This window comes from Megalobrama amblycephala, linkage group LG22, assembly GCF_018812025.1.
Source record: "Megalobrama amblycephala isolate DHTTF-2021 linkage group LG22, ASM1881202v1, whole genome shotgun sequence".
In the NCBI taxonomy this organism is placed as follows: Eukaryota; Metazoa; Chordata; class Actinopteri; order Cypriniformes; family Xenocyprididae; genus Megalobrama; species Megalobrama amblycephala.
Window position 1 is genome coordinate 22,779,135 of NC_063065.1, and position 24,420 is coordinate 22,803,554.

Consider the following 24,420-nt stretch of genomic DNA (forward strand, 5'->3'; position numbering starts at 1 on the left):
TCTTTTACATAACTGAGATCTACACACCTTTCCTTTAAGACTGTGACTGCATCCGAAATCACATTCTTCCCTACTATATAGTAGGTCAAAAACAGCATGTGACAAAATAAGTGTTTCTGAATTCACAATATTAATAACTGTGGATCACAGTAAAATAACAGGATAAAAGTACCGGATGATCTACTACTTCCGGTGAGATTCTGAAATGTGCATCTGATGGACACTTTACTATCCCATGAGGCCACAGGAGAGGATTTGTGAAAGTGAAGCGACACAACTGAAGATCACATGATAATGACATCATGATAAATGTAGTATGTCCAGATTACATTCATACACACACTCACACTATACAGAAGATATGTAGTAGTGAAGTAATTACTTGCTCAAAATAAGTACCTACTGAAGAGAGTATGTGATTTCAGACGCAGTCCATGTGTTTGATACTCCATACACTTTATTGATATATTAATGTCTAACTGTTAATCTGTTACCAGATCAAGATTACTTTGTCACACTACATGATATTTGTTGAAGTGTCAGTGAATTTCACATTATGGTTGATTGTTTTTTATTCATTTATGTTTATGATGATAAATGTTTAATATCTGTAACAGTTTAACAGAAGGATTGTTCATATTTGTGTCTAATTTTCATCATTTGTCTTTGTTTCAGACCACACTCACCCTCATACATTCACACAAACACAACTGCTCACAGACGTGACCTGTTTTCTGAATCCAGCGGATCATTAATAGTTTTGTGGATTGAACTCTTGGAGCTCTTACTCTCTAACCGAGTCAAGGACGATCTCAGCAGTCCAGAGGCTTCAGACACTGACAGTGTTTCATTATAAACTGATGAACATGAACAAACCTCATCTCTCCATTAGTCCAACTCTTCTGACTCATTTCAGAGAATAAAGTGTGGACAGTGAAGCTCATGTTTGATCATCAGGTGATTCTGTTCCTCTCAGAATAGAGCAGCTCCATCAGCAGATGTTCAGCGTCCTCACAGGAGCTTCATGTGACTGGAATCCACTGCTGCTCTTCTTTCTGGAGATACAAGTTCAAATAAGACCTTGTTATTACTAAAAGGAACAATAAATAAATACATAAATAAACCCATTTCACATTTTAAAAAGTCTGATGTTGAAGAAACAGTCGTGTCTGACTCAAATAATTACTGGAGAGCAGATTATAAATGGAGGTGAAACAGTCGCAGGTTTAGTGTTTGTTAACAGCAGGGTGTGTCGCCCACGTTACAGTAAGGATGTGTTTGTTGTTTATTACCTCAATGAAGGACAATGAACTGTTTATCTGTTTCATATCCTCTTCTTTCGTTTTCTTTTCTTCTTCCTTTTGTTTCTCGTTATTCTCTTGTCCCTCATAATACACACCAAAGTTCAGGAAAACCTGCATGATCCCAAAGCGACTGTGGAAATTACTGAAGCACATCTGATGAAAATCTGCTGAGATAAACGATTATTCATTCGTTCATTTTTTCATTAATTAATTCATTCATTCAGCTTTTATGTTTGGAATTTTTGGAGTTTAAAATTGTGAACTTTATTATGGTACTTTGATATTAATTAATTTATTATAATTTTTCCTTTAATGTTTCATGAAAAAGAAAACACACATTAACAAAATTACTTTTAATAAACAACATTCATTTTTAATTTATGAATTATTCTGTCTGGGATTCACTGCATGGTCCACATGAAATCCTCTTTGAATTCTAGAAACAGATGATTTTTCTGTTCATAACGTGCGCAGCAGATGTACTAAAACACGTATCAAGGTGAGACTCACCAGTCTCCTCAACACTGAAGACAATCTGACCACTTTCATCGTCAGCTGTGCCGATTATTAATCCGCTCGGAGCATTAACAATCACAGACAGATGTGTATCAAGGGCCACACAGTCACCAGCTGGACCTGAACACACACATACTGAGCTGAAACATTCAAACGATTCAAGTTCATACTAATATTTAAATGCAGAACAATGTCTTACAGTGAAGTGTAAGTAGAAGCGTTCACCATAGTGATCAAAGTGCCAGAAGCACTGGAGATCTCCAGCACACAGCATGATGACAAAGTCAAACTGATCCACTGCCCAGAAGAGCTATGATTATTATTATTATTATTATTATTATTATTTACAATAAAGCTGCTAATTGACATTTAATAGTGATGTATTGTTTTTTAAACATCATGTTTTAAACATTGAATTAAAACATGTCAATAAAGATAATGAAAGTTATAAGGTGTACGTAATGATTCTCATATTTTTCGATTTAAAGGACATTTCACAATCAAGGACCACACCACAACCACGAATGTTGGAGAATTATTTACTGAAGAAAGTTAGGGATGAATAGGGAGAGGATGAAGGGGAAGGGAAAGGGATGGTTGATCTGGCGTCTGGGGTCGGCAGCCCAGAGTCTCAGGGTGAAAACATCATCTCAGTTAAATGTTGGAGAGTGATTAAGACCCCTGATACAACCTGGAAAGGAAGAGAAGAGGGGATGATAAGGATGGTTGAATGAATGAGAGAGAGGGGGAAGGGAGGGTTCAAGAGAATAAGACAAACAGTACTGTAGGTTTTGAGAAGTCAGGTGATTGGTTGAGGCATAGCCCTGCTCCCGAACCTCAGCTAACTAGTTAACTCCCTTAAAGTTCATAGATATTTGTAATACAGTTTATTGTTGTGGGAAGAAGGAGGACGGGAACCGGCGAACGTTCAACGTAACTTTAATACAAAATAATCAAATACAAAGTTAATGTAAAATGGTGGCAGTCCCTCACAGGCGACTGTTGCCCACACAAATATAATAAAAACATAACATAAAGTCCAGGCCTGGTCCTCTCTCATCCTTTACTGTCATCTCTCCTCATTTATGCTTCCAGAACTCCTCCGTGAGAGATATGAGATCGGTGCAGTGCACAGGTGACGCTCCTTAGCAATCACGCCACCGGCCTGCCGCCGTTCTGTCACGGATCTCACCCCGCCCTGCTCGTCACAATATTATTCTGATATAGTAAACAGTATCTATGTAAATTTCACAATATGTAGCAGAGACTTGGTCACTTGCTTCCTCATACATTTCTCAGCGCTGATGATGAATAAACCAATCACAGTTGTGTTACTAAAGCCAGAGTCAAACTGTCAGTCAAACTGGTCACATAACTGAATGTGGACACAGAGATGGACGTTCATCTGCACATCCTCAGCATTATGTTATTGCATTACTCACTAAAAAAGTAACTAATTGTGGAAAGTAATGCATTACATTACTTTCGTGTTACTTTTTCTCACCTGGGCTGGGCTTGCTTGTTTTTAATAACAACAAAAACGTTTCATTTCACACCAAAAGTGAAATGAATAAGCCTCAGGCTAAAGGAAATGCAAATTCACACCTGTGCAGTAGAGGGCGCAGCTCAAACAAACCTTTAGGCTGTGCTGCCATTCTGGAGTGCAGAAGAATAGGATTCAGAAGAAAGTTCAACACTCTTACTTCAGCAATAAAATTTAAAAATAAATACATTTCAAGACTGCATTTCACTGTTTTTATTCATTTCGAAGAATACTGACTCTGATTTTGTGTGAGATGAGTAAATTCATGTCCACATTTAGTCTATACAATAACCATCATGTTCACTCCTCTGCACTTTATTTCTCTCAACATGAGGACAGAAGAGCTGTCAGTCAATACATGGGAAAACAAGTAACTTGAGTAACTTATTTGAAAAAATAAAAGAAATTTTGTTCTAAATTTAAAAGTAATGCATTACTTTACTAGCTACTTGAAAAAAGTAATCTGATTACATAACTCATTACTAATGTTACCCCCAACACTGATCCTCAATGTCAAAGTAGTCAGAATATTTAAAAAAAAAGAAAAAAAAAAAAAAAAAAAAAAAACGACTGAACAAACTAAAGATAACATTAGTCAGAATGTAAATGATCATTCTGTAAGTCTAGTGTATATTAGTTTGTCTGTTGTAAATCCTGCCCACTTGTTTGCATTGTGACACATGCTTCAGTGCTCTGAGAGTGTTTATAGTGCTGTGAGTTTAACACTTCATGACTGAGAGCAGAACAGAACACAATCTTCATCATCACACAAGACAAAAGAACAACAATGAACACAATCACCTTCTTCATCTGGACTCTCACGCTGTTTGCTCAAGGTTTGTGTGAGACAGTTTCTTCTTTTTTTAACAATGATTTTTAATTATTTTAAAATGTCAAATATTTTCATTTTTGTGTCTGTTTTCTCTCAGAGTGTAGAGGACAGATCACTGTAACTCAGAGTCCATCAATAACAGCTGTTCAACCAGGACAAGAAGTCAGAATAAACTGTAAAACCAGCAGTGCAGTGCATGGTGGTGTTTATTTAGCCTGGTACTTACAGAAATCTGGAGAAGCTCCTAAACTCCTCATATACGATGCAACGAGCCGTTATACTGGAACTCCATCTAGATTCAGTGGCAGTGGATCTGGCAGTGATTTCACTCTGACCATCAGTGGAGTCCAGACTGAAGATACAGGAGATTATTACTGTCAGAGTTTACACTATCCAAACAGTCAATGGGTGTTCACACAGTGATAAAGAGTGGTACAAAAACCTTGTTCAGTCAGACGTCACAGTGATGCACTGATACAGCTGAGAGATACTGCAGCTGCTGATGGACGATCACAAACAACACAATGGTGTATCAAACCTTTCAGAAACATTTTTTATTATTATTTTGATGTACTAAGCATGTAACATAATCTTTATATTATAATATTATAATATAAATGTTAGTGATGCTTGGCCCTCCAAAACTTGCCACTACAATGTAATCTAACTGCAGGAAAGTTCCATGCTTCATCACTAGATGGTGTGCCTGTTACATAACTCAGTTCCCTTTCGAAAGGGTAATTGCTCTGCGTTTGAATGCGCAATGGGGAACGTCACGTGACCCAGGTGTCTGAAAGCAAACTATCCAATAACTCCAATCCCTATTGGCCGGCGACAGCCTATGACGTAATATGGCCCGACCCGGAGTATAAAGGAGCGCCTGAAGAAACAGTCAGCATCTCATCGTCTTTCGGTCCTGTTCTGTCTGATCGCGACTATATTGACTCCGGTAAGGTTTTTATATATGCCTTACAAACATTCAAGAGAGTGTGTTTATCCGTGTCCCAGGGTTTGACACTTGATATACACATTTTCTGGGCGTTTTCTGTCTGGAGAGGAGCGCGCATAGACAGTGCTTGAGGGCGCTGTCTGTAGCTGTGTCCCAATTCAGGGGCTACGCACTTCGAAGTGCATGAAAGGGGTGGGGTTTTGGAGAGGAGGGTTGCCAGATCTGCGCAACAATACCATCCCAAAAGTAGCGTAATCACAGCACAAGTGTAAAAGTATCCCAATCCCAGACATGGCAACAATGAGCCGAGCATCGTTACATGGCTAGCGGCTGTGTGACAGACAGCTGACGTTAGTGTGTGCATTTTAAAGTTTTATGACTTTCTATTGGGTTTGACATGCTTCACTGCCGGTGACGACAGGACACTGGACCAAAATATGTATGGTTAAACTATGTAATGTTAGTTTTATATCGTTAGCAACTAGTTAACCTTGTTTGTTTTCGTTTTTTTATGTTAAATTAAATGTTAACTTGGAAAATATATACATTCATATTTATACATTTACTCTGTATTTAAGTCTGAATTTAAAGTACAGTACTTTAGAATTTTATTCAACTGCACTCCATCTCATCAGAGACAAATATTGCATTTATGAAAAACTGACGATTTGGACATCACGGATATTACAGTTTGATTGGTGAAACCGGGGCATTGCTTACATTTATGTGAATTCACACACTGTAAAACCCGATAAGTTGCGGTAACTCAAACCATTTGAGGAAACTAATTGCTTCAAACCATTTAAGTTTTAAAACTAATATGTATAAGTACTCTAAACTCATATGCATTGAGTTAAATTCACTTAAATTTTAGAGTTGGTTTAGTCAATCATAAGAGTAAAGTCAACTTAAAGATTTTAAGTTTATTCCACTCATTCAGTTTGAGTTCAGGTAACAAATCTAACTAAGTCTTAACAACTATATCGTTACTTAAATGGTTTTAGGAAACAGATTGCGGCAAATGGTTTAAGTTAATCCAACTCAAAGTAATAAAGTTACGTAAGACTAAGCAAAACTTAACATTGGCACAAAATTATGACAGAACAAGAGGGTATTCTTAAGTATTTATTGAAAAACAACAGTTAATTCACAAAATGTTCAAGCATAAAATAATTGGGCTGTCAAGTCAAAAATATAACTTTAAAACAATCTTAGATTTTTTTTCCCTCCAAGTATAAGACCGCACAAACAAGGAAATATGTTTGTTTAAAAATTTTAATTTTAAAATTGTAAAAGTTTGTAAAATTAAATTAATAATATAAAATAACTATGTTCTAACACCACCAGAAACAGAGTAGATAATTTTTATGTAAGAAAGGTAATTCAACAGTACTTTCTGTACGAACTAAGTGTACTCCAAAGGCAGTGCACTGACTTGGCAGACATCACCTCATCTTCAAAGACAATCAAAATATCCAGTGGGTTAAAAGGTAAAAAGTTCCCTCTTCCTCCTCTACAGCAATGATGGTGAGTGTTGCCTTCTGCACCTGGTCAAGCTCCTTTTTCTAAACGCATTGGGGAAAAAAAATTGTGTTAGTGTATGTCACCACACATAAAAACAACCCTTGTCAGAGCAGACACCATATTTAAATTTTCATAAATGAAAATAACATTGTGAAGGTTTTGGAGTAATGTTTACTCAATAGGGTGTGCTTATTTAAAACCCTGTAGTACTTTAATTTTCACAACATGTCTTCCAGAGTTGTTTGAATGTTCATTTTTATTAATAAAAATGTAATTTGGCATCAACCTAAAGTTATAAATTTATTGCACTAACTAAAGAAAGGTGGTGCTTAAAGGGTTAGTTCACCCAAAAATGAAAATTCTGTCATTTATTACTCACCCTCCTGCCGTTCCACACCCGTAAGACCTTCTTTCATCTTCAGAACATAAATTAAGGTATTTTTCATAAAATCTGGTGGCTCAGTGAGGCCTGCATCGCCAGCAAGATATTGAACACTTTCAGATGTCTAAAAAGCTACTAAAAACATATTTAAAACAGTTCATGTGACAGTGGTTCAACCTTAATATTATAAAGCGATGAGAACACTTTTTGTAAGCCAAAAAACAAAATGACTTTATTCAACAATATCTATTGATGGTCGATTTCAAAACACTGCTTAATGAAGCTTTACGAATCTTGTTTCGTATAAGTGGTTTGGAGCGGCTATCAAACTGCCAAAGTCACATGAACCATTGACATTTCAAAACACTTGATGTAACAAAGCCTTGTTTACTGAAATCAGTGACTTCGGCGCTCTGAACCACTGATTCGAAACAAAAGATTCGTAAAACTTTGAAGATTCATGAAGCAGTGTTTTGAAATCGGCAATCATTAGATATTGTTGAAAAATATTCTAGCCACTTTATAATATTATGGTTGAACCACTGTAGTCACATGAACTGTTTTAAATGTTTTTAGTAGCTTTCTGGGCATTAAAAGTGTACAATATCTTGCTGGCGATGCAGGCCTTACTAACATCTGATTTCATCAAAAACATCTTAATTTGTGTTCTGAAGGTCTTACGGGTGTGGAACGACATGAGGGAGAGTAATTAATGATAGAATTCTCATTTTTGGGTGAACTAACCCTTTAAAAGGATAGTTCAGCTTCAAGAGGAACATAAAAACACAGTTACCCACACCATGCATTTATGCTCATGTCAGCAAAAAGCTTAAAATGTTGCTAAGTAAATATAATGTTGTTTTGACCTACCTTGTGTCTTAAAAACATCGGCAGACTCTTCTTTACAGATAGTAAGACCCGCCAGATCGTACTTCGAATGACATCAAAGTCAAAAAATGCAGCCCTTGAAAACAAAACAAAAAATTAGGTTAGTTTAACTCACAATTAAACAACATTTATGGTCAGTTTATTTTTATGATTCATGATAAGACAATTTTCAATCACTGCAACCTAGGATTAGCAATTAATTGACACCTTTATACAAACCCAAGTCAACTTCAGGATAAGTGCCAGTGGAAAATAACACAACAGATAATTTTTCTATCCATATTAATAAAGTCAGCTATAACCAGAACTTAAGACGTAACCAGTATTCTTCTGAAGCAATACAACATGACAAGACAGACTGAAATTTAAGTTGTTATTCTCTCTGCCAATACAGAAAATGGTGACAATACATTATCAAACATCATTGGTCCTTGGAGGTCATGATGCCATTCATGTGGTGTGCAAGAACCAATATAGCTTGATGTTAGTTGAGGTTTGTATTATTTTTTGTGTGGGCTGTGTATGTATTGATCAATATGTTTAGATTTAAATTTCATTATAATAAGTTGCAAAAACAAATATTGTATTGCTTCAGTATATACTTACCATTTGTGCTGCAATAAATTTCTGGTCATCATTACATACATTTGCAAAAATAGCAATTTAAAAATTTAAATTGAAGAAAGATGCATTTAACATGTTCATAACGTGACAATTTGCATTTCGTACCATACTAAAGCACATCGATTTGTTCAATGTGAATTATACTTACTCATATTATTGTAGCCATGTTGATATCACACCACCTTTCAACGTCTTTGCTCTGAAAAGATTAATTTCAAAAGCATGACAACAAATTGTTATTATGAGTTTCACATTAGAAAACGTGAAGAGCAAATAACAGTCTTAAATGTTAACTAACGTTAGCAAAACAGCCATCATAAACGACCCTCGAGCCTCTGTTCACCGGGGCTTCGGCTTGCTTTAGTAAACTGAATTAGCATTACAAGGATATATTATGTGAAACTTACGAAGCGGGTCATAAATAAATATTAACAATAAGTTTAAAGGTTGTAATATGGGTGGGTTTACATTACCTGTTGCTGTAGTTTCTGCGGCGTCGTGCGCGCGAGAGAGATGTGGAAGATGGTCTGCCAACCGTCTCAAAATATAAAAGTCGCGTTATCTGAGTCCGACTGTGAGAAAGCACAAAAAAATATTTCTTAATTTACCACAGACAGCCTGTGGGGTACAAAAACACAGCATTTCACCTGCCGTCGATAACTTGGATAACGTGTTGGCTGGCGGCCTGGCGCCTCGACTGTTTGCTAGCAAACGTTAAACAAATTAGTATTACCGAGCTGGTTAATCTTCAATTAAATAGGTACGAGAACAAAACCGAAAACGTTCAAAAGTGCCACAAATATGAATAAAGTAGTTAGAAATGCTTACCTGTTATTTTTCTTGACCGTTGCATGAGCCCGTCCTCCTGCTGCGACTGAAGGAGGGAAAATGGCGCCGGCGCGATTTTTGTTGCCTAGAAACGCACTTGGGTAATACTTTGACATGAATAAATGTAATTACTTTAAAAAGGCTTAATGTAGGTGTGTAGGCTTAATATGAAACAGATCAATGTATTTATTATTGTTTGTGTGTTTATTTGATAGCTTTTAGTTATTTATTTATAGACGACGTAAGCTACTAGATTAAATTAATTTCTGTAATTTAAACCATTAAAGTTAAAATAACATAGTGACTTATTTAGTTTGAGTTCTACTTAATATAATACGTTTTTGAGTTCACATCACAAAATTTGTTAAGTTGAATTAACTTTTTTAAAGTTTTAAGTAAAATGAACTTATTTCATTTAGTGAATTCCACAGTTAGGTTTTACAGTGTACGGTATTAGTATACATAAGACATTGTATGTCAAGTTACTTAAATTATAGGAAATTCAAGCTTAGTATATAGAACATCTACATTAAAAGACAATTTCTGTATACTTTTATACTGTAATATTGCTGTTATTTTATACATATGATTACATTTTATCCAAAGTGACTACAAGGAGTACAACCCAGGTGGAAAAAAAAGTACATTTCTATAATATACTTAAAGTGCTCTATTTTCGTGCACTAATTTTGTACTTAATATACTAAAAATGTATCTTTAGTACTTCTTAAGATCATCTAAGTGTACTCACCTGTGCTATTTTGAGACACCATGAAATATGAACTAAAGTGTGCTTTTAATATACTATCTCTGTATTTAAAAAAATTTATTTAGATACCACTTATAGTACATTTGAATCCATAGTGTACTACAAGTGGTAATTAAATATATTTTTTAAATACAGAGATAGTATATTAAAAGCACATTTTAGTTCATATTTAATGCTGTCTCAAAATAGCACAGTTGAGTACACTTAGATGTTCTCAAGATTATCTTAAGGAGTACTAAAGAAGAATTTTTAGTATATTAAGTACAAAATTAGTGCACAAAAACAGAGCACTTTAAGTACATTATAGAAATGTACTTTTTTTTTTCACCTGGGAATGGATGCAACAATAAGTACAATGACAATTTCCAGTTAGTCTAGCACAGTATGCATAGAAATTATTTTTTTTCAGTTAATCAGAAAATATCATCAGGACAATTGTTCACACACAAAAAAATGCATCTTTAGCAGTCTCTTGAAAATGGTTTGAGTTAGTAAGGTTATTCTACCAGCATGGGACAGTCCAGGTAAAGGTCAGTTAAAGTGAGTTTGTGCCCCTTTGGGATGGCACCACAAGATGCTGTTCACTTTCAGAGCGCAAGCTTCTGGAGGGCGTATAGGTACAGGCTTGCAGAGCCAGTTGTTGTTCTGTTGTGTAGCATTTTCGGATAGGAATGGCTTGGTCTTCCCAATGTTGTACTGGGCAAATCTTCAAGATCAGGCAGTTCCAGCACTGTAGTCTGTGAAGTTTAACTGATTGATTATAACACAAAGGATGGGTGGCTGAAACCACGAGAACTTCTGTCTTGGCAAGGTGGAGTTGAAGGTAAAGGTCATCCAGGTGAAAGTCGGAAATTTCCATCAAGCAGGCTGAGATGCGAGCAGCTACTGGTTGATCATCTGGCTGGAATGAAAAGTAGAGATGTGTGAGACCCGCTGAGGCCCTCCTCAGCGGGTCAGTGGAGACTGCTGCGCCCTGAAGCACACGAGGTGGCAGGGTTGGCAGAACGGCCCCCTGAGGGCACCGAGGAGGGGCGGATACCATATAGTGTGGTAAAGAACCCTCTTCGGAAGGGGGCTACCCTCGATTGTCCCATGCCACTGGCGTCAGGACCTTTTCGAAGCCTTCTTGGTGATAATAACAGTCCGCAGATTCCACAAAGACTTCAGCTGTGTTGCCTGTCCCGGTCCCCAAGCTTTCTGCGGGGGAGCACGGGTGGCGACACTTTTTTTTTTTTTTTTTTGAATGAACGGTCAGACCAGTGCCCTGAAATGGCGAACCGGCAGGTAACAACTGAACTGACTCCTTTCCTTGGAGGATCACTGGAAACCGCTGCGCCCTGAAGCACACGAGGTGGCAGGGTTGGCAGACCGGCCTCTTTTCTTTTTAAATTCCTCAGAATTTAATGTATTCAATATTTCATTTAATTCTCAAATTAAATGCAGCCAAAAACAAATAGTCAAAAATGACAGGCTGAATATATTAGAATACAAAAAGAATTATAGCTCGTAATAGTTTGCAATATTATAGGGAAAGAGAGAAAGGGAACTCCCGTCTACTCAGTTCCCTCCAAATATATATAAACGTATATATATATATATATATATAAACATAAAAATATATTACGGGCACGATATCTATGCGCAGCCTCGGCAAACGCGAGATCCGAGCCGTATTCTTTATTGCGGACTTAATCTGCGCGCTGCCTTGGCAAACGCGAGATCCGAGCTATATGTTCTTTATTGCAGGCTTAATCCACGCGCTGCCGCGGCAAACGCGAGATTCGAGCCTTGCGTTAGACTTTTATTCCCTCGAGAATAAAGCCAACAGGAGTGGAGCTAAAAACTCTCGCTAGTGTATACTTCTCTTTACACTTCGGGACATTTTTATGAATGAACACTGTCAGCTGTGAACTGACGTGCATGCTCCACTCTCAGCAAACAAAACATCGTGTGCATCCCCTACTCGCTTTGTAGTATAGCACTGGAAGGAACGCAACTCAAACTGCTGTTCACTTTCTTTATATATACAAATATATCTTCAATATTTGTAAGTTGACAAATTCAGAAAGATATTTAACTTCTCAGTTAAATCGAGAAAATAATCAGACAAGTATTTCACGGTCTGAATATTAAACAAAATAATCATGGCTTTCAAACACAACTGATGTTTTGATGTTAGAATAAACGTGTGATTTTGAAACACGATATGTGTGTGAGGTGGCGAGTCCTCAAATCAATATCACAATATCCACCTCCTCAGAGCTGGACATGTGAAGTACCGGTGCCTCAACCCGGGGGAAGAAACCGCAGAGCGTGCTTCCACCTGGGAGACGGCACTGAAACTGGCAGGTAAGGGCAGGGAAAGGGCAGCGCCCGTCTCTAACCCCTCTGCCAAATTCATCTGCGAACTCCATGACCTGAGCCGCCGCTCTGCCTCGGCAGATTCGCGGGACCCGACCACGAAGAACGCGAGCCGCGGCACCTTCCTCAGAGAGCGCCCGGCGGGAGTGGAGAGGTTTTATATTACAATGCTAGCAAACAACCCCCTCGAGGGCCGCCTGGGCATGCTCCGCTCCCAGACAAACAACACAGAGCTCGTGTGTATGCCCACCCGTGAAGTAATGAAAGTAGGGAAACACACGGTCTGATGCTGTTTGCTCGCCATTATAGTGTCTTTTATATACATATATATGTGGTGTAATACTGATACTCTTGTTCTCAAACAAAAGAGATCGTTTCTGTATATGTAAATGACAGACAACACCAAATAAGACACACGATAACACAGAGCGCTGCTGAAGACACAGAAGCTGGCGTTCTTTGTTCTCAGGAGTGCTTTATAGCTTCCTGGTCCGTGACGTCACCCGCACTGACGTCCCGTCACACTATTGGTTCGATTTCACGAGTGCTTCAAGACAAAAACGCGCAGAGGCGTTCCCAAAGCGACTACGCAGCGTCGATGTTCCCATGAAAGGGAACAATGTGAAGTTGAGTGTTTAGTCACTGGTTTGATTTACTGACACACAGACAAAGAACATCTGACTGTACATGAATCATTAATATCAGATCAGGTATTAGAATTAACACCGTTACTGACATGTTGTTGCATTACTGTTGAATCGAGGCACTGCACAATATTTTGTAATCCTCAACGGCATGCTTATTGCTTGGTAGCTCGAACCGGTTTAGCACCACATAGGCCTATGTTACTTAGGCTACCTATGCTATTGCATGTCATGCGTGAATCGGTGGGTGGGGCTAAACAGGCAGGGATGAAGTAGGCATTGATCTTCTTCTCCAGAGGCGGTGCTTTATGGGGGTAAATTGATGCCAAAACCATTGAAAATGGACAGACTAAAATTCACAAATAGATATTACAACTTGTAAACACAAAACACAATCTACAAATAGATAAAAAATCCGCAAACAAAGTCCTCATGATCCGCAAATGTAAAACAAGATCTACAAATACATACAAAGTCCTCAAACAAACTCTTTGTGATCCACAAATATAAAGCATGATCTACAAAAAGATTAAAAATCCACAAATAAACACATCCTGATTCACAAATAGAAATCAGTGACTTGTACTTGAAAACCAGAATTTGAATGAATGTAAAGCGATTTGTCTGCGCATGAGGGTCATTTTTTATTTGTAGATTGTGTTGCATTTGTTTTCATAATTCTGACACTATTGTTTCGCTGTTGTGACAAAATAATGCCATAATCATTGAAAATGAAGAGACTATGAGTCAAAAATGCATATTACAATTTGTAAACACAAAACAAGATCTACAAATAAATTTAAAATCTGCAAATGTAAAACACAATCTGTAAATAGATTCCAAATCTGCAAACAAACTCCTCATGATCTGCAAATGTAAAACAAAATCTACAAATAGATAAAAAATCCACAAACAGACTCTTCATGATTCACAAATAGAAAGCAGTGACTTGTACTTGAAAACCAGAATTTGAATGAATGCAAAGTGATTTGTCTGCGCATGAGGGTCATTTTTTATTTGTAGATTGTGTTGCATTTGTTTTCAGAATTTTGGCACAGCTGTTTCGCTGTTTTTTCCATTAAAAAATCTACAAATGCCCTCCTTACAATTTGCAAACAAACATGGTCTAACTTGTATTTTCAAACCACTGTAAAAAGACATTCGTACACATTCTGTGCAAAGCTCAGCATGCAAGTGTTGAATCTGTGTTTGCAGATCACAGGGCATTCACAGATCCCTCTGCACACGTCTACAGATCTTTTTGGCACTATCTTTCCGCAGAGTGTGTGACCACGATCCACACGTGTAGTCAGCCAATCAGGGGTATTGCTTCAATGTGATGTCACGCCCCTTCAATAAGCCCTTTTCAAAATAAGAGCTGACACTTCTCTGATGTGTGGGCTGGGCTCACTGCCATTTACCGTTGCCGGTGTCACAGCCCTGACAGGCGGACAGAGCCTGGGCAGCGCTGCAGTAGGAGTAAAATCTTTAATACGTGGAAGGGGGAGCTGCCACGGGACCTGCCACGGTTATGCGCGCCTGCCTCGGGACCTGCCACGGTTATGCGCGCCTGCCGTGGGACCTGCCACGGTTATGTGCGCCTGCCTCGGGACCTGCCACGGTTATGCGCGCCTGCCTCGGGACCTGCCACGGTTATGCGCGCATAACCTGCCACGGTTATGCGCGCCTGTCTCGGGACCTGCCACGGTTATATGCGCCTGCCTCGGGACCTGCCACGGTTATATGCGCCTGTCTCGGGACCTGCCACGGTTATGCGCGCCTGCCTCGGGACCTGCCACCTCCTCAGAGCTGGACATGTGAAGTACCGGTGCCTCAACCCGGGGGAAGAAACCGCAGAGCGTGCTTCCACCTGGGAGACGGCACTGAAACTGGCAGGTAAGGGCAGGGAAAGGGCAGCGCCCGTCTCTAACCCCTCTGCCAAATTCATCTGCGAACTCCATGACCTGAGCCGCCGCTCTGCCTCGGCAGATTCGCGGGACCCGACCACGAAGAACGCGAGCCGCGGCACCTTCCTCAAAGAGCGCCCGGCAGGAGTGGAGAGGTTTTATATTACAATGCTCGCAAACAACCCCCTCGAGGGCCGCCTGGGCATGCTCCGCTCCCAGACAAACAACACAGAGCTCGTGTGTATGCCCACCCGTGAAGTAATGAAAGTAGGGAAACACACGGTCTGATGCTGTTTGCTCACCATTATAGTGTCTTTTATATACATTATTCTGCCCTTATAGCACGTGACTGTGCTCCATTAGACAGATAGTGAACATTTAGAATAAAGTCCCAAGGCGTACTTTTCTTGGTTATTATTCTTTACTGTAAAACTGCAAATACAGAAAATAAAATATGTAAATAAACATTACAGGCAGTTAAATCGCTTGCTACAAACATCTATAACTTGACTAAATTTGTAAATTACTTACAGTCAAATGTTTTCCAAGAATAAACTGTTAAAAGATCGCATATATGAGCTGTGCTGCGTCATCTTTGTCTCTCTCTCGTTTCTGCCCGTTCTAGAACATGCGCACTTCAGCGCTATCAGATCGCGATTTCAAAATAAAAGTCCCGGGGGAAATAATTAACAATATATACAAATAAAATATTAAAATAATACAGGAAAAATACAATTTTGATTTCTAAGAGCAACACACTCCCCCGCATGGTATAATGAAATTATGCCACTATTTACTGACATTTAACTTTGTCTTGCGTTTAACTTTCAGAAAGTCTCTACGATTCCTGAGAAAAGAGAACAACTAGTTCTGAGATTGGTCTCAGAAAGAATTTAGTGGTTCCTTGGTCAACAATTTTCAGTTCTACTTTACGAACCATTTTGTCTGCACTTGGAAAGGTTTTTACAACAAGTCCAACAGGCCAGTTATTCCTTGGTACCTGACTTTCTTTCAAAAGCACGACATCACCAGTTTTTACATTTGGTTTCTCATCAATCCACTTTTTGCGATTCTGCAGTGTTGACAAATAGTCCCTTCGCCACCTTTTCCAAAAGGTATCGGCGAGACATTGCACTTGTTTCCATTGTTTTGTATGGAGATCACTTGTATCAAATTCTCCCTCAGGAGCTAAAACTGCATTTAGTTTCTGTGTCAACAACAATGCTGGAGTGAGTATTTCAGGTGCGTCTGGGTCCGTTGACACTGGTACTAAAGGCCTTGCGTTGATGATTGCCATAACTTCCATCATTAGAGTTGACAAAACCTCATGTGTGAGGCGTGTGGGTTTTTGAATCAGTATACCATTCAGAATTCGTCTAGTAACTCCAATGAGTCTCTCCCAAGATCCCCCCATGTGTGAAGCATGGGGTGGATTGAATATCCATGTGCATCCTGAGTCGCTGAGATAGTTATTTAACTCAGGGTCATTCACATTGATTTTCAACTCTTTGCAGGCACCTATGAAGTTTGTACCTCTATCAGATCGAAGTATTTTTGCTGGGCCACGGATGGAGAAAAATCGCCGCAATGCATTGATGAAACTTGACGTAGACATAGATTCAATCAGCTCGATATGCACTGCTCTGACAGACAGGCACACAAAAATCACTGCCCAGCGCTTTGAATCTGCACTGCCACCTCTTGTACGACGTGTGACTACGCTCCATGGGCCAAACACGTCGATGCCCACGTTAGTAAAAGGTGGTTCAGTAGACAGTCTATCTGCCGGCAAACTTGCCATCTTTTGAGTCTGCAATCTTCCTCTTAACTTGCGGCAGATAACACAGTTGTGAATGATGTTGGAAACGAGACGTTTGCTCCCTATTATCCAAAATCCGGCAGCTCTAATGGCTCCATCAGTAAAATGGCGTCCCTGGTGTGCTACTTGGTTGTGATAGTGTCTTACCAGGAGGGTGGCAATATGATGTTTCTGTGGAATAATGAGAGGATGCTTTTCTCTTTGAGACAGGTCTGATAAAGATATGCGACCTCCAACTCTCAGCAAACCATCATCAATTACTGGATTTAATTTTTGGAGGAGACTTTGCTTTGGAAGGACTACTCTATTTTCAAGGCACTCAAACTCTTCCATAAATGTTTCGCGTTGCACACAGCGTATGATTGTATTCGTGGCTTGTGTCAACTCACTTGGGCTAAAGGGTTTGTTGCAGTAATGCCAACCTTTGCAATGAGCCTCATTTGTTTTTCCACAACAGGATCTTGCAATATGGATTAGTCGAGCTATTGACTTACAGAGAGTCTTCCAGTTAGAGAACCTCTCAAATCTATGAGAGCTTAACTGAGCTGCAGAAATCTTTGTTGCCAGGACTGAAATGTCAGGTCGAATTTCAGCATCAGGTTCCACCAATTCAAAAGTCTCAGCCGATTCTTGGGCATTGCTCTGGAGTAGAAATTGTGGTCCAGAAAACCAACATGTGTACTGCAAACGTTCTGCTGATACAGCTCTGGTGGCAAGGTCTGCTGGGTTGTTGTTGGTATTCACATAACACCACTGTCCAGGATGTGTTGATTTCCTTATCCGAGCTACCCTATTTGCTACATATACATAAAATCTCTTGGTGACATTATAGATATATCCTAAGACTATCCTGCTATCCGTGAAGAACCTGACTGAGTCTATTTCCTCATCAATCTCATCCCTGATAATTTCATACATTTCTACTGCTAGCACAGCCGCACACAATTCCAGGCGAGGCATGGTGTGAGCTGGACGAGGGGCTAACTTTGCTTTCCCTAAGACAAACCCAACTTGACATTGGTTATCAGCGTCAATTACCCTAAGGTAAGCCACTGCTCCTATTGCAACTGTGGAGGCATCCGAAAAGAAGCATAATTCCTTCCTTTGTGTGGCAGACAGTGGAACAGGTACATACGGTCTCTTAATCTGCAAATTTTCCAACGTCTTTAGAGAACATCTCCATTCGTTCCACTCTGCTTGTCTTTCAGTTGAAAGAGGTGCATCCCAGTCACTTTGTTCAGAAGAAAGTTCTCTGAGCAAAGCTTTTCCTTGGACTACAACCGGAGCAAGAAATCCAAGTGGGTCGTATAGACTATTCACTGTGGATAAAACACCCCTTTTCGTAAATGGCTTCTCTTCTTGATTCACTTGGAAGTTAAAGCTATCAGTCTCCAGGTTCCAAGAGAGACCCAGGCTGTGTTGGACAGGCAAATCATCAACTCCTAGGTCTAAGTCCTTCAAGTCTTTGGCATGATCCTCTTTGGGAAATGCTTCCATAACTGTTTTGCTATTAGATGCAATTTTGTGTAATCTAAGATTTGACTCTGCAAGCATTTTTTGTGTGTTTCTAAAGAGATCAATGGCTTCCTCAGGAGTGGAAACTGAAGTCAGTCCATCGTCAACATAAAAATTTCTCACCACAAAGTGCTTTGCATCAGAGCCATGATCGTTTTCTCCTTGCAGAGCAGCACATCGCATGCAGTAAATTGCCACAGCAGGTGAAGGACTGTTTCCAAATACATGGACTTTCATCCTGTACTCAGTTATCCTTTTGTCTAGGTTGTTGTCTTCATACCACAAAAACCGTAAATAATCTCTGTGGTCTTCACTTACAACAAAACAATAAAACATCTGCTGTACATCCGCTGTCACTGCAATGCTCTCTTTGCGGAACCTCATAAGAACCCCAAGGAGTGTGTTGTTTAAATCAGGCCCACTGAGTAATACCTTGTTAAGTGACATGCCTTCAAACTCTGCACTCGAGTCAAACACAACCCTGATTTGATCAGGTTTTTGCGGGTGGTACACACCAAACATAGGAAGGTACCAGCTCTCTTTTTCTTTGTCTATAGAAGGAGCATTCTCTGCGTGGTCATTGTCAAAAAGTTTTTGCATGAACTCAATGAACTGATCTTTCATCTTAGGTTTTTTATCTAGAGTTCTGCGCAGTGATATGAGGCGTTTCATAGCCTGATCTCTGTTATTTGGCAATCGAGACCTTGGAGAGCGAAAAGGTAATGGTGCAACCCAGCTATTTGCAGAATCTTGGAAGACATCACGGCCCATGATTTCTAGAAAAGTTTTGTCTTCCACAGAAAGACCAGGTTTGTCATCGTCTTGCGTTGTTTGGAACACTGCACAGCCTAAGTTATCGGTTGTTTTCCTTAAACTTGATTTCCCATTGTTATCTGGTAACATGTAGTGTTGCTTTGGTGTTCCATCTACACATTCCTTCACCTGAATCTGTTTTGGACAAGGAGTGAGATATGATGTGCGACCGTTACTGAGCACATGTGTTCGATAGACATTCACACTCAAAGGGCGATGCGCTGTTCCCAAGCATACCTCCCCAACTATCACCCATCCGAGATCCAGTCGCTGAGCATATGGAGCATCATTGGGTCCATTTATTTGCTCTCTAACTTTGTGCAGCCTCAGAATGTCTCTTCCTAAAAGTAAGAGAATAGGAGCATCGGGATCAACTGCAGGGATTTGATTTGCAACTGGCCTTAAGTGCAGATAATGCTGAGCAACCTCTGGAGAGGGAATCTCTGTTCTATCATCCGGCAGCATATCACACTCGATTAAGGTTGGCAGTGAGAGTTTTGTTCGTCCGTCTATCGACTCTATCATAAAGTTGATGGCTCTCCGTCCAGAAGTCTGATTTACCCCAGCACAGGTCTTAATAGTGTATGGGGAAAAGCTGGCTTTGATCTCGAAAAGATTAAAAAACTCTGTCTTGGCTAAAGATCTGTTACTTTGTTCATCCAAGACAGCATAAACCCGGACTGCTTTCTCTCTTTTGCCAGCAGGATACACTGTCACCAGACAAATTTTAGAACATGATCTTGCATGACTGGACTCACCACATATCTCTGTGCATTTTGAAGTAACTGAGGTGAGTGAGCTATCAGTCTGCTCCCCGCATTGTTCTTTCTCCTTGACAGGCTTTTCTGAAATCAAGACTGTTGAATCTGGGTGCAAAGCCACAACATGTCGTTCGCTGTTACATTCAGAGCATCTGATTGAAGTTCTGCAATTTTTCGCAATGTGTTTGGTAGAGTCACAGCATCTGAAGCAGATATGATTTTCTTTTAGAAAGGATTTGCGCTCCTCTATTGATTTCTCTCTAAAGGCTCTACACTTTTTGAGAGGGTGAGGTTTGCGGTGAATAGGACATAGTCGATCAGGGCTTTCAATTCGTTTCTGAGGCTGGTTATACTGCTGGTCTAACGTCTGAGATAGCACCTCTGTTCGATGTACAGATATAGCACTCTTTCCGCTGAATTTGTTAGGTTCGGCTCTGCTTGATGCTAATTGATTACTAGAGGTGGAAAATGTGAAACTGGGATCATTCCTTATCTTAGCTTGAGTTCTCACAAATTGTGAGAAAAAGACAAAGGGTGGGAATGCTACTTGATGGTCCTCCTTATATTTGGACCCCTGAACTATCCACTTGTCTTGGAGGCTTGTGGGCAATTTCTCCACTATTGGATTAACCCCACGTGGAGTATCAAGATAGGCAAGACCCGGAAGGTACCCATCAGCCTTTGCACACTCCAGTTCATGAAGAATATCTCCTAACTCTCTCAATTTTTGGTTGTCCTTGTTTGACAATTTCGGTAGATTCTCAATTTTCTTTAGAAGTGCGTTTTCAATCACTTCAGGTGCTCCATAGCACTCCTCTAAGCGCTGCCAAGCCATACTAATTGCTGCTGTTGCATTAAGAACATGCACAGATCTTATTCTTTTTACTTGTTCAGAGGAATCTTTTCCTAGCCACTTCACCATCAAATCCAACTCCTCTCTGGCTGTTAGATTCAGATCATTAGTTGAGTTAACAAAAGAAGCTTTCCATGCCCAATAGTTCTCTGGGCAATCATCAAATTTCAGAAGACCAGAGCTGACCATTTCACGTCTAATCAGATATTTAGTTAGATCTGATGGAACTTGTGTCTCTGGTACATATTGTGAAGAATGATGAAATGATGTTCGTTTCACATCATTCTCATTTTTTGTTTCTTTCTTTACAGCACCATTCTTTTGGCTTAAGAGACGCTGATGATCTATATCTGCACTAGGTGGCGCCAGCAGGGTATAATCAACACCAGCCACAACTGAAGTCAATGGTGGCTTAACTTTGGTTTCTACGGGCTCATCATTGAATGGGTGTTCTGTGAAAGATTCTCTTGAGTGCTGTTGTACATACTCACAGGTCCGCTGAGCAACATTGACTGGCTGCATGTCAGGAACTGATTTTACATGAAGTTTGCCACTTTCAAGCTCTTCCTCTTCTTCCTCATATGCTGCTGCTTCAGCTGAAGCGACTGCTGCTGCACGTTCCACTTGTAAGATGTGTAGACTTGCCTCCAAGTCTGCTTTTTGTTTCAACATACTTGCTTCAAGTTCCGCTTTTTGTTTTATCATATTTGCTTCTTTTTCTGCATAGGCAATTTGAGCGCGTGCTGCAACTGCTTTTGCTCGGGCTCTCATGGCTGCTGAGCTTGTGCTTGATCTTTTTGATGATGACCTGGAAGATCGAGATCGTATTTCAATCTGCTGAAGAGGCTCTGTGAACGTCTTTATATGCTCCCCTTCCTCAGTTGGTTGATAGCTTGCTCCTTGTTGTTGCTCCATTGTGCGTTGCACTTTATCTTCAGGGGGAGGAACTGTCTTAGAAGACCGCAGTATCATGAGCTGTTCATGCAGTGATCTTGTTAAGCTTATTCCGCTGTGATGTTGACTTTTTACTATTCTGCCCTTATAGCACGTGACTGTGCTCCATTAGACAGATAGTGAACATTTAGAATAAAGTCCCAAGGCGTACTTTTCTTGGTTATTATTCTTTACTGTAAAACTGCAAATACAGAAAATAAAATATGTAAATAAACATTACAGGCAGTTAAATCGCTTGCTACAAACATCTATAACTTGACTAAATTTGTAAATTACTTACAGTCAAATGTTTTCCAAGAATAAACTGTTAAAAGATCGCATATATGAGCTGTGCTGCGTCATCTTTGTCTCTCTCTCGTTTCTGCCCGTTCTAGAACATGCGCACTTCAGCGCTATCAGATCGCGATTTCAAAATAAAAGTCCCGGGGGAAATAATTAACAATATATACAAATAAAATATTAAAATAATACAGGAAAAATACAATTTTGATTTCTAAGAGCAACACATACATATATATGTGGTGTAATACTGATACTCTTGTTCTCAAACAAAAGAGATCGTTTCTGTATATGTAAATGACAGACAACACCAAATAAGACACACGATAACACAGAGCGCTGCTGAAGACACAGAAGCTGGCGTTCTTTGTTCTCAGGAGTGCTTTATAGCTTCCTGGTCCGTGACGTCACCCGCACTGACGTCCCGTCACACTATTGGTTCGATTTCACGAGTGCTTCAAGACAAAAACGCGCAGAGGCGTTCCCAAAGCGACTACGCAGCGTCGATGTTCCCATGAAAGGGAACAATGTGAAGTTGAGTGTTTAGTCACTGGTTTGATTTACTGACACACAGACAAAGAACATCTGACTGTACATGAATCATTAATATCAGATCAGGTATTAGAATTAACACCGTTACTGACATGTTGTTGCATTACTGTTGAATCGAGGCACTGCACAATATTTTGTAATTGGGCTAACTTTGCTTTCCCTAAGACAAACCCAACTTGACATTGGTTATCAGCGTCAATTACCCTAAGGTAAGCCACTGCTCCTATTGCAACTGTGGAGGCATCCGAAAAGAAGCATAATTCCTTCCTTTGTGTGGCAGACAGTGGAACAGGTACATACGGTCTCTTAATCTGCAAATTTTCCAACGTCTTTAGAGAACATCTCCATTCGTTCCACTCTGCTTGTCTTTCAGTTGAAAGAGGTGCATCCCAGTCACTTTGTTCAGAAGAAAGTTCTCTGAGCAAAGCTTTTCCTTGGACTACAACCGGAGCAAGAAATCCAAGTGGGTCGTATAGACTATTCACTGTGGATAAAACACCCCTTTTCGTAAATGGCTTCTCTTCTTGATTCACTTGGAAGTTAAAGCTATCAGTCTCCAGGTTCCAAGAGAGACCCAGGCTGTGTTGGACAGGCAAATCATCAACTCCTAGGTCTAAGTCCTTCAAGTCTTTGGCATGATCCTCTTTGGGAAATGCTTCCATAACTGTTTTGCTATTAGATGCAATTTTGTGTAATCTAAGATTTGACTCTGCAAGCATTTTTTGTGTGTTTCTAAAGAGATCAATGGCTTCCTCAGGAGTGGAAACTGAAGTCAGTCCATCGTCAACATAAAAATTTCTCACCACAAAGTGCTTTGCATCAGAGCCATGATCGTTTTCTCCTTGCAGAGCAGCACATCGCATGCAGTAAATTGCCACAGCAGGTGAAGGACTGTTTCCAAATACATGGACTTTCATCCTGTACTCAGTTATCCTTTTGTCTAGGTTGTTGTCTTCATACCACAAAAACCGTAAATAATCTCTGTGGTCTTCACTTACAACAAAACAATAAAACATCTGCTGTACATCCGCTGTCACTGCAATGCTCTCTTTGCGGAACCTCATAAGAACCCCAAGGAGTGTGTTGTTTAAATCAGGCCCACTGAGTAATACCTTGTTAAGTGACATGCCTTCAAACTCTGCACTCGAGTCAAACACAACCCTGATTTGATCAGGTTTTTGCGGGTGGTACACACCAAACATAGGAAGGTACCAGCTCTCTTTTTCTTTGTCTATAGAAGGAGCATTCTCTGCGTGGTCATTGTCAAAAAGTTTTTGCATGAACTCAATGAACTGATCTTTCATCTTAGGTTTTTTATCTAGAGTTCTGCGCAGTGATATGAGGCGTTTCATAGCCTGATCTCTGTTATTTGGCAATCGAGACCTTGGAGAGCGAAAAGGTAATGGTGCAACCCAGCTATTTGCAGAATCTTGGAAGACATCACGGCCCATGATTTCTAGAAAAGTTTTGTCTTCCACAGAAAGACCAGGTTTGTCATCGTCTTGCGTTGTTTGGAACACTGCACAGCCTAAGTTATCGGTTGTTTTCCTTAAACTTGATTTCCCATTGTTATCTGGTAACATGTAGTGTTGCTTTGGTGTTCCATCTACACATTCCTTCACCTGAATCTGTTTTGGACAAGGAGTGAGATATGATGTGCGACCGTTACTGAGCACATGTGTTCGATAGACATTCACACTCAAAGGGCGATGCGCTGTTCCCAAGCATACCTCCCCAACTATCACCCATCCGAGATCCAGTCGCTGAGCATATGGAGCATCATTGGGTCCATTTATTTGCTCT

At 39.9% G+C, this 24,420-nt stretch overlaps 2 protein-coding genes, 1 long non-coding RNA gene and 1 gene segment (V, D, J or C); 1 reads left to right on the forward strand and 3 right to left on the reverse strand.

Moving 5' to 3' along the window:
- Positions 1-4,646, forward strand: part of LOC125258325 — a 116,476-nt gene extending 111,830 nt beyond the window's left edge. Inside the window, 1 exon segment of the V gene segment in view lies at positions 4,293-4,646. Within this exon segment, the coding sequence occupies positions 4,293-4,618 (326 nt within the window).
- The window catches only part of LOC125258304, a 725,453-nt gene that overhangs the window by 329,909 nt on the left and 371,124 nt on the right, over positions 1-24,420 (reverse strand).
- On the reverse strand, positions 6,357-9,648 carry LOC125258339. Of its 3 annotated transcripts, XR_007182592.1 has the most exons (4): positions 9,036-9,638; positions 8,711-8,761; positions 7,921-8,014; positions 6,357-6,709 (listed from the first exon to the last, which is right to left on the reverse strand). It is a non-coding gene; the product is annotated as an uncharacterized LOC125258339 (long non-coding RNA). The 3 variants fall into 3 exon arrangements; XR_007182591.1 differs by having other exon boundaries at positions 7,921-9,134; positions 9,391-9,648; XR_007182590.1 differs by having other exon boundaries at positions 8,711-9,632.
- LOC125258303 lies at positions 15,401-22,522 on the reverse strand. Of its 2 annotated transcripts, XR_007182582.1 has the most exons (3): positions 22,067-22,522; positions 15,603-21,967; positions 15,401-15,503 (listed from the first exon to the last, which is right to left on the reverse strand). XR_007182582.1 is itself a non-coding variant. In XM_048175203.1 (2 exons), the coding sequence occupies exon 2, from the start codon at positions 21,802-21,804 to the stop codon at positions 15,910-15,912; it is 5,895 nt and encodes a 1,964-aa protein (XP_048031160.1). In that variant the 5' UTR covers positions 21,805-21,967; positions 22,067-22,522; the 3' UTR covers positions 15,401-15,909. The 2 variants fall into 2 exon arrangements, 1 of the variants encoding a protein (XP_048031160.1); XM_048175203.1 differs by having other exon boundaries at positions 15,401-21,967.